Genomic DNA, 17,758 nt, shown 5'->3' with positions numbered 1-17,758 from the left:
AAGCAAATTAGTCCCACCAATAATGTAACAATATGAACTACAAAACCGTCAAACTCCATGTGAAGCAAAATACATAAAGTCTAATACATAGAATTATAAAAAAGAAAATGGCTGCACACCATTATACATACAAACAATAGAGCTAAGAAATGGGGGTCATTCTAAATAAAAGTGGTACAATACAGACTATAAATGAGTCAATAGAAGCTCTTAGCGCAGAAGTTTGATCAAATATGTGCGCTAACAGCTTCTATTGACTCATTTATAGTAGGTATTGTACCACTTTTATTTAGAATGACCCCCATTTCTTAGCTCTATTGTTTGTATGTATAATGGTGTGCAGCCATTTTCTTTTTTTAAATCATGTTTGCTCCATGGATATGCACCTGTGATTCTGAAGGTTCTAGTCTAAATTTTCTTGACCTAGTTAGAATGTTATGCCATAATAATCATCAAATAATTATCTAATGGGGTACAGAGAAATGTCCTAAATTTACATGAATGCCTCAAAATGTTCTTTTGTCACTGTTAAAAAAAAAAAAAAAAAAACTCACCATAGGTGGAATATCCCACTGTAGTCTGTATGGTGGGGGCAATGAGAGTCCCGGATCTCCACGGCAGTTCCCATCCTCAGTGTACCCCAGTTCAAAAAAATCTGTGCCCAGCATGAACTAGACAGATTAGAGAGACGAAAACAGGAGGAGGCAACAAAGCGGGTGAGAGACTAACAATAAAAATTTAGGCTAGTCTTTTAAATATCATGGATTACTCGCTTAAAACACTTCAATCAGCCAGATATACTCCATGGAAATGTCTCTACGAGCTTTAGGGTACTTTCACACTTGCGGCAATTCGAACGCAAACGGATACATTTGTCAGACAGATCCGGATGTTGGATTCGTCTGACAAATGCATTGCAATATCGGATCTGTCTTTCCGGTTGTCATCCGGAAAAACAGATACGGTATTTATCCTTTTCACATAGGATAGGTCATCCCTTTGGATAGGTCATCAGTATCTGATCGTGGGGGTCTGACACCCGGGACCCCGGCTGATCAGCTGTTTTGAGAAGGCACCAGCGTCCCTGTAAGCGCCGCTGCCTTCTTGCAGCATACCAAGCACAGCGCCGTACATTGTATAGCAGCTGTGCTTGGTATTGCACTCAGGCCCATTCTGAGCTGAGCTGCTCCTAGGCCATGTGATCGATGAACATGCCGAACATGGCCTAGGAAAAGCTGAGAGAAGGCAGCGGCGCTCACAGGAGCACCAGTGCCTTCTCAAACAGCTGATCGGCCGGGGTCCTGGGTTTCAGACCCCAATCAATCAGATACTGATGACCTATCCAGAGGAAAGGTCATCAGTAAAAAAAATCTCGGAAAATCCCTTTAAGCAAGGTCACATTTTCCTGAAGTGCTTTACATGGCACATTCTATGGCTCCACCATTCTGCCAGGTGCCCAGTTTTTAACATTTAATCCAGTCTGAAGAACTGTAGGTGATACTTCTTCACAGCACTATAGGATTTGACATTTCAGGTGACCCATTTTGCAGATTTTAAAAATTATGCAGCCTCCCTCCCAAATAATACTTCCACACACTGGAAGTATATTTCTACAAATTACATCAGCTAAAAAGGTGCATCCAGACTTTTGCCTCAACCTGTATTTCCACAATAAAATCAGACTAATTTTAATTTTAACAAAGTACCTCCCACATGTGTCCCAAGATTGGTGCATCAGCCCAGGAATGCTCAGCGTTCAGACCCAGCCTTCCATTACTATACACGACCAGGCTGAAAGATTTATCAAACCACCTGAAATGAAAAGAAGTGCTGACTAAGACTATGTGCACACTCTTTACAGATAGCAGTTATAACAGTTAGGGTGCATTCACACGTAAGCAAATGTTTTGCGGTCTGCAAATTGCGGATCCGCAAAACATGGACACGGGCCATGTGCATTCCGCATTTAGCGGACCCCACATGGCCGGCACTTTAATAGAAATGCCTTTTCTTGTCCATGTCTACAATAGTTTTCCATACAGAGTAGAAATGTCAGAAATGTACAAGGATATTGCGCATAAGATACATACAATGTAATATAAAAAAGATATGACTAATGCCACTATTTATGTGTTTGTTTTGTTGACAAACTCTTGTTTGTTTTGTGCAGATGTTAAAAGCTTAATAAAGAGATTAATTTTGGACCTCGTCTCATATTGTTTTTTGATGCAATTTGATGTTACATAAAATAAGAAAAATAAATCAGCATTGGTACTTCTGTAACTCGTGAATTCCATAACTTAGATCATGAGATGTCATGATCACAAAGAAACATAGGAAATAAACATATGCAATTGGTATTGTGGGATGAGTATTTCACCGCTGATACACCTATTGTTTAGTTAGTCAAATAATAGTAACTCCTCAACATGTCTTGTCACTTAGCAGGTTATAGTATATTTGGAAACATGGCCCCCCAGTTAGACTAGAATTTATTGAATGCTAGGAGTTTACCTCTTTCCAAAGCGAATATGTGCTCATGAAGGTAATTATTGGACACCATGTGTTGAATTTCTTCACTAGTAGGTATAGTCGCCTTTTTCCAGTTTCTTGCGATTAATAGTTTGGCCGAGTGCATTATATAACCCTACGTTGAATTGGTATCGAATCAATGCCAATTAATAGGAGCGCCAGAGATGGGTTAAGTTTATCCACCTCGGGGCAAAACTGTTTGTGTTAGTATTTTAACTGATTCCCAAAATGATTGCAGTCTAGGACACGACCAAAAGGTGTGAAGTATAGAGCCCACACCTCCACAACCTCTCCAACAGAAAGGTGAAGATGTTGGATATATCTTGGCTAATCTTAGTGACGTGTAGTACCATCTCAACAACAGTTTATAATATTTTTCCCAGTGCGATGCACAATTCGTTGCCATGTGGGCCTAATTTAGCGCCGTTGTCCATTCTTTTTGAGAGAATGGCCCTGCCAAGTCCCTCTCCCATTTTATCATTTGAGTACATTTTTGGAAAGGTCAAATTTTTGGTTAGCAAGGCATAGTATGGCCTGACTCCTTTTTGAAGCGGAAGCGGGGATGAATGTACTAGCTTATTAAATGGTTCAGAAATCCTCATATAGGGCTTTGTTTTGGTTAGGTACGATACCATTTGGTTTTAACGTAATTTTTCTGTTTCGGGAATGTGAAATTGCTGTCTTAAATGGTCGAGAGTTTGGAATCCATTTTGATGGCTCAATTAGGATATATTTGTTACACCCCTACTTATCCATTCTCTTAATTCCGAATCTTGTATATGATTTTTTTAGTGTTTGAATAGAGACCTGAATATTAATCATAGAGGTAGAGTCTGTTTTAGTAGTTACACCTATATTCCAAGCTTTTAAAGTAGCGAGTATTGTTGGTGGTGTTCCTGGTGGCAGAGATGATATATCAATGGGTATGTAGTGTGTAAATTCCAGTTTTTTGAGAGAAGTCGTGCTGGCTTCCATGTTTGGCCATAATTTGTCAGTATAAGAATGGGACCAATGATATGATTGGGAAATTAGAAATGCATTATGGTATTGAGTTACGTTTGGTACTCCAATACCTCCTACTGACATATGTTTTGTTAGAAGATTCATGGCTATTCGAGGTTTCATTCGTTTTCAAATAAAGGCGGACATTTGTGATTTAAATGAGTGGAATGTCGTTTCTGGAATTGGAATAGGTAGAGTGTGTAAAACATACAGTATGCGAGTTAGGAATAGCATCTTGTATAAGATAATTCTGCCCATCCAGCTCAATTCATACTTTGCCACTCTGTCTATTTCTTTTTGCAAAGAAGAAAGCAGTGGGGGGAAGTTAGCTTGTATCAGCTGTTTTGGGGAGTTAGTAAGTTGAATCCCTAGATATGTGATAGATTGTTCGGTCCATGGGAATTGTGTCTTTGATGAAATTTCAGTTTTAATTGTTGGTGCAATGTTTTAAGACTATGCATTTGTGACTTGGACACATTTACTTTATAAAAGGAGACTGAGCTATACTGATCAAGTATCTTTTTTACTGCTATTAGTGAGGGGATAGGTTTATTGAGGATTAAGATAACATCATCCGCAAAAAGGTTGATCTTATGGGTATTGCCAATAGTGATACCCTCTATGGATGGATCTGATCTAATTTTCTTGGCTAGCGATTCCATGATAATAGAGAATATCAGCGGGGATAAAGGGCATCCCTGCCATGTGCCGTTAGTGATTTGGAACGGATTTGAAAGTATCCCATTCACCATCACTCGGGCGGATGGTCCCGAGTATAGGGCTTTAACCACCTCCGGACCGCCTAACGCAGATTCGCGTTCCGGAGGTGGCAGCGCTGCGCACAGTCACGCATATACGCGTCATCTCGCGAGACGCGAGATTTCGCTCCAAGCCGGCCCGCGCATGCGCATCGCGGGCCGGCAAAAGTTAAAGAACAAGTTCGTCACCAGCCTGCCAGCAACGATCATTGGCTGGCAGGCTGGCGATTTTTAAAAAATCCAATCACAAGCCATATAACAGATCATATTAGTAAATATGATCTGTTATATGGCTTCTCTGCTCCTGTGCTGGTCCTTTTCGTCGGTTGGATCCAGCACAGGAGCAGACTGAACTGTGAGTAGCACCAACACTACACCTTAGCCCCAGATCACCCCCCTGCACCCCAATTAACCCTTTGATCACCCCTTTGATCGCCCCTGTCAATCACCAGTGAAAGGAAAAAAAGTGATCAGTGTAAACTGTCACTTTTTTTTTTTCACTAGTATTGGCTGTTAGGTTTTAGGAATAGTTTAGGCCCCTTGGTTAGGTAGTTAGCGTCAGTTAGCGCCCACCCCACCGCACCGCAGTCACTTTTATTCGCTGAATAGCGTATCGCTAATCAGCATTTGTACTTTTATAGTATCTGTAAGTGATCAAAACTGATCACGGTCAGATCTATAATAGTATTAGTGTCACTTTAGTTCGCCCTCCACCCAAAACGCAGTGTTTGCCCGATCAGGCCTGATCGGTCGCCCACACGTGCGTTCACCCACGCCCGCCCCACCGCAGTGACAAAAAAAATATATTTTTTGATCACTGCACATTCATTTTACACGCACTGCGGCGATAAAAAAATCAGTTTTGATATTTTTTATCAACCGCAGCGGCCTCCGGTACTTCGCTAGCCTCCCCTTTGTAAGACAGGTTTGCTTTTTTTCTTGGGTAGTCTCAGGGAATACCCCTAAATTTAGTAGTCCAAAATGTCAAACAGGGGGTATTCTTCTGAAGAGGCCTACAGGATTCTGACCCAGTCGGATGAGGAGTGGGAACCCTCATCTGATGAATCTAGCGGGTCAGAATATGAACCTGTGGAAAGCAGTGGCTCTCTGACCCAAAGTTCGGACGAGGAGGTGGAGGTCCCTGGCAGCACCAGGCGTACCCGGCCCCATGTCGCTAGACCACAGGTTATGCAGGATCCGCTTCAAGAGCAGCAGAGTGGGGCTGTCGCTGCCGGATCACGTGGTGAGGCATACACCAGCAGCGCAGCCCTCCCTGGACCTAGTACCAGCACTGCAGTACAACATGGTGACGTGGCGAGCACCAGAAGGGCAGTTGAAGCTGTTACGGTGGCACGTGCACTAGTTACCCCGTCGCAGCCACCGCAAAGACAGGCCCGTAGAGCCCCTAGAATCCCTGAGGTGCTGGCAAACCCTGATTGGCAGTCACCAACTTCAGCCGCACCTGTAGTTCCCCCTTTCACCGCCCAGTCTGGAGTTCGGGTTGAGACGGCTCAAATCGGTTCGGCCCTGGGATTTTTTGAGCTGTTCTTGACTGCGGAGCTCTTGGACTTAGTCGTGGCAGAGACCAACCAGTATGCCACACAATTTATATCCGCCAACCCGGGAAGCTTTTATGCCCAGCCTTTCCGGTGGAAACCAGTCCAAGTTTCCGAAATTAAAATTTTTTTGGGCCTTCTCCTCAACATGGGCCTGACAAAAAAGCATGAATTGCGGTCATATTGGTCAACGCACCCGATTCATCACATGCCCATGTTCTCTGCTGCTATGTCCAGGGCACGATTTGAGGCCATCCTCCGTTTCCTGCATTTTAGCGACAACACCACCTCCCGTCCCAGAGGCCACCCAGCTTTTGACCGGCTCCACAAAATTCGGCCCCTCATAGACCATTTCAACCAGAAATTTGCAGATTTGTATACCCCCGAGCAAAACATCTGCGTAGACGAGTCCCTAATACATTTTACCGGGCGCCTTGGCTTCAAACAGTACATCCCAAGCAAGCGTGCCCGGTATGGGGTCAAATTGTATAAGCTCTGTGAAAGGGCCACAGGCTATACCCACAAATTTCGTGTCTATGAGGGAAAAGATCAGACCCTGGAGCCGGTCGGTTGCCCTGACTACCTGGGGAGCAGTGGGAAGACAGTCTGGGACTTGGTGTCACCCTTATTCGGCAAGGGGTACCATCTTTATGTGGACAATTTTTACACAAGTGTGGCCCTCTTTAGGCATTTGTTTCTAGAACGGATTTGCGCCTGTGGCACCGCGCGAACTAGTCGCGTGGGCTTCCCCCAACGGCTTGTAACCACCCGTCTTGCAAGGGGGGAGAGGGCTGCCTTGTGTAACGAAGAACTGCTCGCGGTGAAATGGAGAGACAAGCGTGACGTTTACATGCTCTCCTCCATTCACGCAGACACGACAATCCAAATTGAGCGAGCAACCCGTGTCATTGAAAAGCCCCTCTGTGTCCACGACTATAATGCGCTCATGGGAGGGGTGGACTTCAATGACCAGATGTTGTCTCCGTATTTAGTTTCCCGCAGAACCAGACGCTGGTATAAGAAGGTGTCTGTATATTTAATTCAATTGGCGCTGTACAATAGTTTTGTTCTCTACAGTAAGGCTGGGAGAACACGATCTTTCCTCAAATTCCAGGAAGAGATCATCGAGAACCTCCTTTACCCAGGAGGTTCCGTGGCCCCATCCCCCAGTGTAGTTAGCCGTCTACACGAGCGACATTTCCCCAGTGTCGTTCCTGGTACCTCAACCCAACCGTCACCCCGAAAAAGATGTCGTGTCTGTAGCAGGAGTGGAATAAGGCGTGACACCCGCTATTTCTGTCCTGACTGTGCTGACCACCCTGCCCTATGCTATGGAGAGTGTTTCCGGAAGTACCACACACAGGTACACCTAGCATAGGGATTGCATCTCACAGGACAGGCACACAGGGCTATTAGGGCCCTTTTACTCTCAGCTGCTGCAAACGTCTCCTTTCACCTGGGATAAAGTGCATAACGTACTTCGCCACATCTTTGGGCGATTTGCGCTTTGCACATTGTCCCATGGGGAAGGAGAGGTTTGTTCTATAAAGGTAAAAAAAACTAAACAAAAAAAAAATTACCGGTAAGTAAAAAAGTTAAAAAAGTTTAAAAAAGTTAATATGTTCTGTTCTAAAGTTAATAAAGTTATTGCTTTGCGGCCTGGTTTTTTCTTTTTTGTTTTGTTTTTTTTACCTTCCAGGTGGACCAACCGATCGACCAGCTGCAGCACTGATGTGCATTCGGACAGAAGCATTGTGCTGCTGTCAGATTACACGCAAGTCGGTGTATGCGGCGCTGCAAGACGAGATTTCTCCTCAGCAGTAAAAGATATGTTTGCCGAGGCATATGAGCTGAGGAGGTGGCGGTGTTCATATACTTTGGCAAACACTTTGTATATATAAAAAAAAAAATCCCGGCAATGATTTATTCATCCACATCGATTGATGTGAATGGAGAAATCTGGTTTGCCAGGGCATACGAGCTGAAGTGGGTATGGATGTTGGGCGGAGCTCCTATGTCCTGGCAGACGCCTTTCCCCTCCTTTTTCTTTTTTTGGCAGAGATTTTTTCATCCACATTGATCGATGCGAATGAAGAAATCTGTGCCGTTCATTTTTTTCTTTCAGCCCAGAGGCTGAACGGAAAAAAAAAATCTCATTACCCGTATGCTCAATATAAGGAGAATAGCAGAAACTCCTAATGCTGGGCATACATGTAATGATTGCGGAGACCCTCAAATGCCAGGGCAGTACAAACACCCCACAAATAACACCATTTTGGAAAGAAGACACCCCAAGGTATTCGCTGAGGGGCATATTGAGTCCATGAAAGATTGAAATTTTTGTCCCAAGTTAGCGGAAAGGGAGACTTTGTGAGAACAAAATCCAAAAAATCAATTTCCGCTAACTTGTTCCAAAATTTTTTTTTTTCAATGAACTCGCCATGCCCCTCATTGAATACCTTGGGGTGTCTTCTTTCCAAAATGGGGTCACATGTGGGGTATTTATACTGCCCTGGCATTTTAGGGGCCCCAAAGCGTGAGAAGAAGTCTGGTATCCAAATGTCTAAAAATGCCCTCCTAAAAGGAATTTGGGCCCCTTTGCCCACCTAGGCTGCAAAAAAGTGTCACACATGTGGTATCTCCGTATTCAGCAGAAGTTGGGGAATATGTTTTGGGGTGTCATTTTACATATACCCATGCTGGGTGAGATAAATATCTTGGTCAAATGCCAACTTTGTATAAAAAAAATGGGAAAAGTTGTCTTTTGCCAAGATATTTCTCTCACCCAGCATGGGTATATGTAAAATGACACCCCAAAACACATTCCTTACCTTCTCCTGAGTACGGAGATACCAGATGTGTGACACTTTTTTGCAGCCTAGCTGGGCAAAGGGGCCCACATTCCAAAGAGCACCTTTCAGATTTCACAGGTCATTTACCTACTTACCAGACATTAGGGCCCCTGGAAAATGCCAGGGCAGTATAACTGCCCCACAAGTGACCCCATTTTGGAAAGAAGACACCCCAAGGTATTCCGTGAGGGGCATGGCAAGTTCCTAGAATTTTTTATTTTTTGTCACAAGTTAGTGGAAAATGATGATTTTTTTTTTTTTTTTTTTTCATACAAAGTCTCATATTCCACTAACTTGTGCCAAAAAAATTTTTTTTTCATGAACTCACTATGCCCATCAGCGAATACCTTGGGGTCTCTTCTTTCCAAAATGGGGTCACTTGTGGGGTAGTTATACTGCCCTGGCATTCTAGGGGCCCAAATGTGTGGTAAGGAGTTTGAAATCAAATTCAGCAAAAAATGACCTGTGAAATCCGAAAGGTGCTCTTTGGAATATGGGCCCCTTTGCCCACCTAGGCTGCAAAAAAGTGTCACACATCTGGTATCTCCGTACTCAGGAGAAGGTGGGGAATGTGTTTTGGGGTGTCATTTTATATATACCCATGCTGGGTGAGAGAAATATCTTGGCAAAAGACAACTTTTCCCATTTTTTTATACAAAGTTGTCATTTGACCAAGATATTTATCTCACCCAGCATGGGTATATGTAAAAAGACACCCCAAAACACATTCCTCAACTTCTCCTGAGTACGGCAATACCACATGTGTGACACTTTTTTGCAGCCTAGGTGGGCAAAGGGGCCCATATTCCAAAGAGCACCTTTCGGATTTCACTCGTCATTTTTTACAGAATTTGATTTCAAACTCCTTACCACACATTTGGGCCCCTAGAATGCCAGGGCAGTATAACTACCCCACAAGTGACCCCATTTTGGAAAGAAGAGACCCCAAGGTATTCGCTGATGGGCATAGTGAGTTCATGGAAGTTTTTATTTTTTGTCACAAGTTAGTGGAATATGAGACTTTGTATGAAAAAAATAAATAAATAAATAAATCATCATTTTCCACTAACTTGTGACAAAAAATAAAAAATTCTAGGAACTCGCCATGCCCCTCACGGAATAGCTTGGGGTGTCTTCTTTCCAAAATGGGGTCACTTGTGGGGTAGTTATACTGCCCTGGCATTCTAGGGGCCCAAATGTGTGGTAAGGAGTTTGAAATCAAATTATGTAAAAATTGACGAGTGAAATCCGAAAGGTGCTCTTTGGAATATTGGCCCCTTTGCCCACCTAGGCTGCAAAAAAGTGTCACACATCTGGTATCTCCGTACTCAGGAGAAGGTGGGGAATGTGTTTTGGGGTGTCATTTTACATATACCCATGCTGGGTGAGAGAAATATCTTGGCAAAAGACAACTTTTCCCATTTTTTTATACAAAGTTGTCATTTGACCAAGATATTTATCTCACCCAGCATGGGTATATGTAAAAAGACACCCCAAAACACATTCCTCAACTTCTCCTGAGTACGGGGATACCAGATGTGTGACACTTTTTTGCAGCCTAGGTGGGCAAAGGGGCCCATATTCCAAAGAGCACCTTTCGGATTTCACTCGTCATTTTTTACAGAATTTGATTTCAAACTCCTTACCACACATTTGGGCCCCTAGAATGCCAGGGCAGTATAACTACCCCACAAGTGACCCCATTTTGGAAAGAAGAGACCCCAAGGTATTCGCTGATGGGCATAGTGAGTTCATGGAAGTTCTTATTTTTTGTCACAAGTTAGTGGAATATGAGACTTTGTATGAAAAAAAAAAAAAAAAAAAAAATCATCATTTTCCACTAACTTGTGACAAAAAATAAAAAATTCTAGGAACTCGCCATGCCCCTCACGGAATAGCTTGGGGTGTCTTCTTTCCAAAATGGGGTCACTTGTGGGGTAGTTATACTGCCCTGGCATTCTAGGGGCCCAAATGTGTGGTAAGGAGTTAGAAATCAAATTCTGTAAAAAATGATGAGTGAAATCCGAAAGGTGCTCTTTGGAATATGGGCCCCTTTGCCCACCTAGGCTGCAAAAAAGTGTCACACATCTGGTATCTCCGTACTCAGGAGAAGGTGGGGAATGTGTTTTGGGGTGTCATTTTATATATAACCATGCTGGGTGAGAGAAATATCTTGGCAAAAGACAACTTTTCCCATTTTTTTATACAAAGTTGTCATTTGACCAAGATATTTATCTCACCCAGCATGGGTATATGTAAAAAGACACCCCAAAACACATTCCTCAACTTCTCCTGAGTACGGGGATACCAGATGTGTGACACTTTTTTGCAGCCTAGGTGGGCAAAGGGGCCCATATTCCAAAGAGCACCTTTCGGATTTCGCAGGTCATTTTTTACTGAATTTGATTTCAAACTCTTTACCACACATTTGGGCCCCTAGAATGCCAGGGCAGTATAACTACCCCACAAGTGACCCCATTTTGGAAAGAAGAGACCCCAAGGTATTCGCTGATGGGCATAGTGAGTTCATAGAACTTTTTATTTTTTGTCACAAGTTAGTGCAATATGAGACTTTGTAAGAAAAAAAAAAAAATAAAATCATCATTTTCCGCTAACTTGTGACAAAAAATAAAAAGTTCTATGAACTCACTATGCCCATCAGCGAATACCTTAGGGTGTGTACTTTCAGAAATGGGGTCATTTGTGGGGTGTTTGTACTGTCTGGGCATTGTAGAACCTCAGGAAACATGACAGGTGCTCAGAAAGTCAGAGCTGCTTCAAAAAGCGGAAATTCACATTTTTGTACCATAGTTTGTAAACGCTATAACTTTTACCCAAACCATTTTTTTTTTACCCAAACATTTTTTTTTTATCAAAGACATGTAGAACTATAAATTTAGAGCAAAATTTCTATATGGATCTCGTTTTTTTTTGCAAAATTTTACAACTGAAAGTGAAAAATGTCATTTTTTTGCAAAAAAATCGTTAAATTTCGATTAATAACAAAAAAAGTAAAAATGTCAGCAGCAATGAAATACCACCAAATGAAAGCTCTATTAGTGAGAAGAAAAGGAGGTAAAATTCATTTGGGTGGTAAGTTGCATGACCGAGCAATAAACAGTGAAAGTAGTGTAGGTCAGAAGTGTAAAAAGTGGCCTGGTCTTTCAGGGTGTTTAAGCACTGGGGGCTGAGGTGGTTAAAGGGAACCTGTCACCTCCAAAACACATTTTAAACAGACATCATTACCTTACAGTAGCTCCCAGTGTGTTCCTAATCATGTTTTTCATTCCTCCACTGGTTGTTGTATAATTTATAAAAATGCTGTTTTAATCTGTGTTTTCGCTATCCTCAGAGTAATCTTGAAGTCAAGGGGGCAGCGGCCTCCTTGCTTCAAGTCAAGCTAAGCCCGCCCCTTACCTTACTTCACTGTGATTGATATCCTGCTGTGAGGCTGGGATCGTGCAAGTCTCACGCATGCGCGGTGCGCTCCTTGTCACTGCGCGATCCCGTCTCCAGCTCCCGCACTCAGCCGGCCGCTTTGCTCTCTCTGCGCATGTGCCAGGCGCGCGCACGATAGACAAGCCCAGCGCATGCGCAGAGAGAGGAAACCGGCCGGCTGAGTGCGGGAGCCGGGATCGTGCAGTGACAATGAGCGCACCGCGCATGCACGAGACTTGCACGATCCCAGCCTCATAGCAGGATGTCAATCACAGTGAAGGGAGGACGGGTAAGGGCCGGGCTTAGCTTGACTTGAAGCAAGGAGGCCACTGCCCCCTTGCCTTCAAGCTGACCGATTAAAACAGCATTTTTATAAAGTATACAACCAGTGGAGGAATGAAAAATATGATTAGGAACACACTGGGGGCTACTGTAAGGTAATGATGTCGGTTTAAAATGTGTTTTGGAGGTGACAGGTTCCCTTTAATAGCTGATAAGATTGCTCCATCGAATCCCATTTACCTCAAAGCAGCTAAAGCATACTCCCAGTGGACCCCATCAAATGCCTTTTCTGCATCTTGGGAAAGTATAAGAGATGGTATCTTGTGTTTGTATGCATGATGAATTAGGTTAATGAGATGCCTAGTGCTATCAGGCGCCTGTCTACCTTTAGTAAACCAAACCTGGTCTCCTTTGATTAAGGTAGGCAAGATGGGTAGCAGCCTGGCCGCAATTATTTTAGCATACAATTTAACATCTGCATTAAGCAGTGAGTTTGGCCGGAAGTTCGCTGGGGCATTTGGCTCTCTCCCTCGCTTCGGTAGGGTAATGATGTTAGCCCTCAACATTTCTTTTGGGAAATTCCCTTCCATCTTGGCGGAATTAAATATATCACATAAATATCTAGACCAAGGAAAGGTCTACTGCGCCTGGACATGGAGTCTAGTCAAGTGGATTTGCCACAATATAAAAATTTGCACATACAGTTTGCCCTTTATTTTGGGGGTTATTTTTTTTTTACGACTGAATTCAAGTACACAATTTGCGAGGAATTAGGTGCATAGACATTTAGTATAGTAAATAGCGTGTTATTGAGGATGCATATAAGCACAATATACCTTCCCCCATGATCCACTATCACCTCTTTCTCCTGAAATGTGACTGTCTCTTATTGCCATGCTCACTCCAGCTTTCTTTTTTGGGGCGTTTGCACAGTACATATATGGATAATGTTTATTGGTAAATTTGGGCGAGCTATTTTTCTTCAAGTGGGTTTCCTGTATGCAGATTATGTCTGCTCCCAGGCCCCTAGCTTCCCTCCAGACTAGAGATCTCTTATAAGGACTGTTGAGGCCATTAGCGTTTAGCGACACATATTTATGAGACATGTTGTAGACTAGAATTGCTTTTTCATAAATGCATCATACTTAATATTTGAATACTGCCTCCACAAGTGGAGGGTTTTAGAGCATACCATTGCGCAAAATCAACCTTAGGTACTGTAATCCATACAGACGTTATAACAAAACCCAATAATTAAAAGGCCTTGTTAGCTGTCAGCCAATTCAGCCATGATGGGTTTTCAACCTTAACTAAAAACATAATGTATAACAGAAACCAGTGTAACAAAAAAAGAGCAGTGAATGAGACTGCACAAACCCTGGGGAAGGTTTGAAGAAACATAATACAGTGTCCTGCATTTTATAACAGCATTTATAGGCCTCACGTGTTCCTTGATGCCGAGCTCCATTGTTTGGAAATTCTGGGTGGCAGGGCGGATGATTTAGAAGGTTCTATCCCTGGAAGTTGAAGTCCCCACTTCTGTAGTAGTTGGAGCCCCTTTTCCAAGGAAGTGATAAGATGTTGGTCGCCATTCTTGGTGACAATTAACTTTGTAGGGATGCCACATTTGTACGAACCTCATGGTGGCGAAGACTTTTGGTGAGAGGAAGAAGCTTTCTCCTTGCTGTTAGGGTGTGTTGAGAGAGGTCTGCAAATAGTTGGATTTCTTGAAATGGATCTGGTAGCTTCCCTTTCTTCCTCACCGCCTGCATAAGTTGCTCCTTTATATGATAGAAATGGATCCTTGCTATCGCATCCCTTGGTACTACGTCTGGTAATGCCTTAGGCTTTGGAAGCCTGTGATCTTTATCTGTGACATGTGGGAGTGCTGTGATTATCAGCTTCTGGATGTATTTGGACAGATTGGCTGGAGACAAAGATTCTGGGATGCTGCAAAGTTTCACATTATTACGGCGATTGCGGTCCTCTAAATCCGCCATTTTAGATTTCATGGCTTCTATTTCTTCTGAACGTTGTTATGATCGTCCACCAGCTCATTGTGTGCCGAGGAAAACTCCCCCATTTTTGTTTCTATATGATCAATGTGCTCGCCTAGACTGTCTACTGTGGCTGAAATACTTGTTAGCGCGCTCTGTGATATCCTTTTGGATAGATTGCCTTAGTGCTTTCATGGCATTTATCATAAAGGCTTCTGTGATGGCCCTATTTGAGGAAGATATAGAGGTGAGCTCATCCTCTTACGATACCCTATGGGCTCCTTCTTTAACCCCTGATTCAGTAGAGAAAGATAAAGTGGTTTCTCACCTTGCTTTTTGTTTAGCAGGACTTTCTGTGGCTGATAGTGGGGTAGAGATGACTTGAGCAGTCTTTTCTTCATGCTTCTGTCTCTCTGCCTGCAGCAATGGTGGGTTTCCGGCATGTGCATTACTTCTTTTATGCCCTGCTAGTGAAGAACTCTCATGTGGTGAGTCCGGGGACGAGCCGGCGCTTCCTTCCCCTGTGCTTCGCTCTGAACACGCTGGAGACTGGACGGTCCAAGCCTCTAAGGGACTGGTTTGTGTGCCTTCCATCCCTTCCTGTTGCGCTCTGCCCTCTCTCACCGCGATGCTGGTGGCGGCGGCGGCAGGGTCACGGTCGACATTACTCGTCGGTGGGAAGAAAGCGGTTAGCAGCTTTGGTGTATCCTACTTGCCTCGTTTCAGCATCTCTGCAGCGTGGGGTCATTGTAAAGGCTAATATGAGCCCGATAGCATGTGGGCCACAGCTTTTTATGTTGCTTCTGCAGGAAGCCTGTAGGGAGCTTCTTCTCTATGCGGCCATTCAGCTCCCCGTCCAGGCCACGTCCCCTAAAGTCCTATTTACAGGGTCGAACAGTGATTTATAGGATAGCTGCCTTAAATCTGGTGGCATTAGAGGCAGGGCTTGTTAAGAGCTCATTTGCATCCCTTTCTTCCCAGAATTCCAGAGGAGCATCTATGGCCTATAAGTCTCCGCACGCCGATTAAGGAGCTATCTCCCCAAGGAGAGATAGTGCCCCCCAAGTCATGTAATTTAAACAAATTTTGTGTCAACATTTGAAAATATCTTAAAGAAGTTTCCAAGATTTGAAAGCAGAGAAGTTGGTCAGATAAAATAAAGAAGCACACAGAGAATCACCAGTTCAATCCTGCAGCGGAGCTCCGGTGGTGCCCAGCAGTCTCTGTTTGCTTCCCTGTAAACAGTGGCAGCAGTAACATGGATGTACAGCAGTTCATCACTGCAGGGAAGTAAATGTAGACTGCTGGAAACTACTGTAGTAGCGGCACTAGGAAGTAGGGGGATAAAACAGAGTGTTATTTTTTATTTTATCATATCATATCATCTTTTTTTCGCCATTAGCCATTTTTCTTAAATCCAGGACAACCCCTTTAACATCTGCAGAGTACTTCTAAATAGTTGTGCTCATTTGCTATTGCATTGCAGTTACTAGCAATCTTCAGTAGGGAATAGTGCACAAAAATGTCAGTTACACAGTTCCAGGCTCTGAAGAATGACTACTTGAAGGGTATTCAAGGACTTAAAATCTCGTAGCAGGATATGTACTAAAATAACACATTATTCACCTGTTAAATCCCCGTCCTGTGGTCCTCTGCCAGCCTTTGTTTACATGCCATTGGCAATGATGTGCTGTACCAGCTGCAGTGGTCAAGTGCCATACTTAGTGACATCACCAATGAGGTCAGAAAATGACTGGAAAGGGTCATGTGCCTCACATGTAAACAAACTGGGATTGCGGGAGCATTAGCGGGTAAGTACTGATGAGTAGTTTGTTACTTGTTATTTTCTTGCATATTCTGCAGCCACATGGGCAACCCCTTTAAACAGACCTTCCACTAGATACCCTAATAGCAGTAACATGGTTGGTACCATTGATATTGTACTTGCAAGAAGCAGGTTAAAATATTCTTAATTTTACGGTCATTGAGGAATTCATGTTACTAGTTTTCATACTTCACCATCAATGTCATTACAAAAGGACATAATACATGATTAAAACTATTAACTATACTAATAATAATCAATGTAAGGTAAGTTACCTGTTGTGGCAGTTTCCATGTAGCAGAGACTTTGCATACATACTCAGTGAGTTTTTGTCACCCTCATGATAACCTCCTTCTTCAGAATCCAGGCATAGAAAGAAGACGCCCCGTTCAATGCTACTTAATGAGACCCGATTCACACCATGAGTGAAGAACTGGGCTCGAGCCCGAGCCCAAGGGACTCTGAAGAGAAGAAATGGTTGTTAAGAATGGGTATGTGTATTTTAAATATATGCACACAACAATTTTGTATTTGACTAGATTGTATGTAAGATACTGTATTTCACAGGATGCTTAAAGGGGTTCTGCAGTTTGTTTAAACTGATGATCTATCCTCTGGATAGATCATCAGCATCTGATCGGCAGAGGTCTGACACCCGGGACCCCCGCTGATCAGCTGTTTGAGAACGCAGCGGCGATGGCCTTCTCGCAGCGCAGCGGCCTTCTCGCTGTTTACCGCAGGCTCAGTGACGTCACGACTAGTATCAATGGCCTGGGCGCGGCTAAGCTCCATTCAAGTGAACAGAGCTTAGCCCCGCCCAGGCCAGTGATACTAGTCGTGACGTCACTGAGCCTGCGGTAAACAGTGAGAAGGCAGCGGCACTGCTGGAGCGCCGCTGCCTTCTCAAACAGCTGATCGGCGGGGGTCCCGGGTGTCGGACCCCCGCTGATCAGATGCTGATGATCTATCCAGAGGATCGATCATCAGTTTAAACAAACTGCAGAACCCCTTTAAAGAGGAGCTGTCACCTCTCCTGAAATGTCAGTTTTAGTAACTACTCCCATTCTGCATGTGATAACAATTCTGGAGCATCTATTCTTATGACTGTGTTGTGCCATTCCTGTATTATTCCTGCTAGAAGTTTACAAATAAATTGCCAGCAGTCTGCATTGAAGGTACTGCTGGGCGTTACCAATAGATGGTGTGTCCAATCAGTGCTGCTGATGTCAGACTGTGCAGGGACACACCCCCACCCATTTTCTGGCTGCAGAGAGCCTTTATAGTGCTGTAGAACACTGCCTTGCAGTAACACGCATAGGGAGTCTGCTGTGGTAGTGAAACAATACAGTGAGTCAGTATGACACGAACATGACAGGCGTCGCTCTTAGAATCACTGCACACTTCACTTATTTGGGCAGTTACAGGGCCAAAACTGATCAAATAACTCAAGTGTGAACTCAACTTCAGGGCTCATGCACACGACCGTTGCTATTTTGAGGTCCGTTTTTCACGGATC

General features: G+C 43.6%; 1 protein-coding gene across 1 annotated transcript in view; it reads right to left on the bottom strand.

Annotated features, from left to right (window-relative positions):
* CPT1B (carnitine palmitoyltransferase 1B) overlaps positions 1–17,758 on the bottom strand; it is a 97,556-nt gene that overhangs the window by 26,122 nt on the left and 53,676 nt on the right. Inside the window, exons 11-13 of the mRNA XM_040413575.1 lie at positions 16,518–16,703; positions 1,707–1,812; positions 555–671 (exon numbers count right to left, since the gene is read on the bottom strand). Coding sequence (XP_040269509.1) covers positions 555–671; positions 1,707–1,812; positions 16,518–16,703 — 409 coding nt within the window. The remainder of the gene's footprint in view (positions 1–554; positions 672–1,706; positions 1,813–16,517; positions 16,704–17,758) is intronic.

This window comes from Bufo bufo, chromosome 1, assembly GCF_905171765.1.
Source record: "Bufo bufo chromosome 1, aBufBuf1.1, whole genome shotgun sequence".
Taxonomy (NCBI): Eukaryota; Metazoa; Chordata; class Amphibia; order Anura; family Bufonidae; genus Bufo; species Bufo bufo.
Note: the sequence above shows the minus strand (reverse complement) of the source record. Positions and strands in the feature narration are given on the sequence as shown.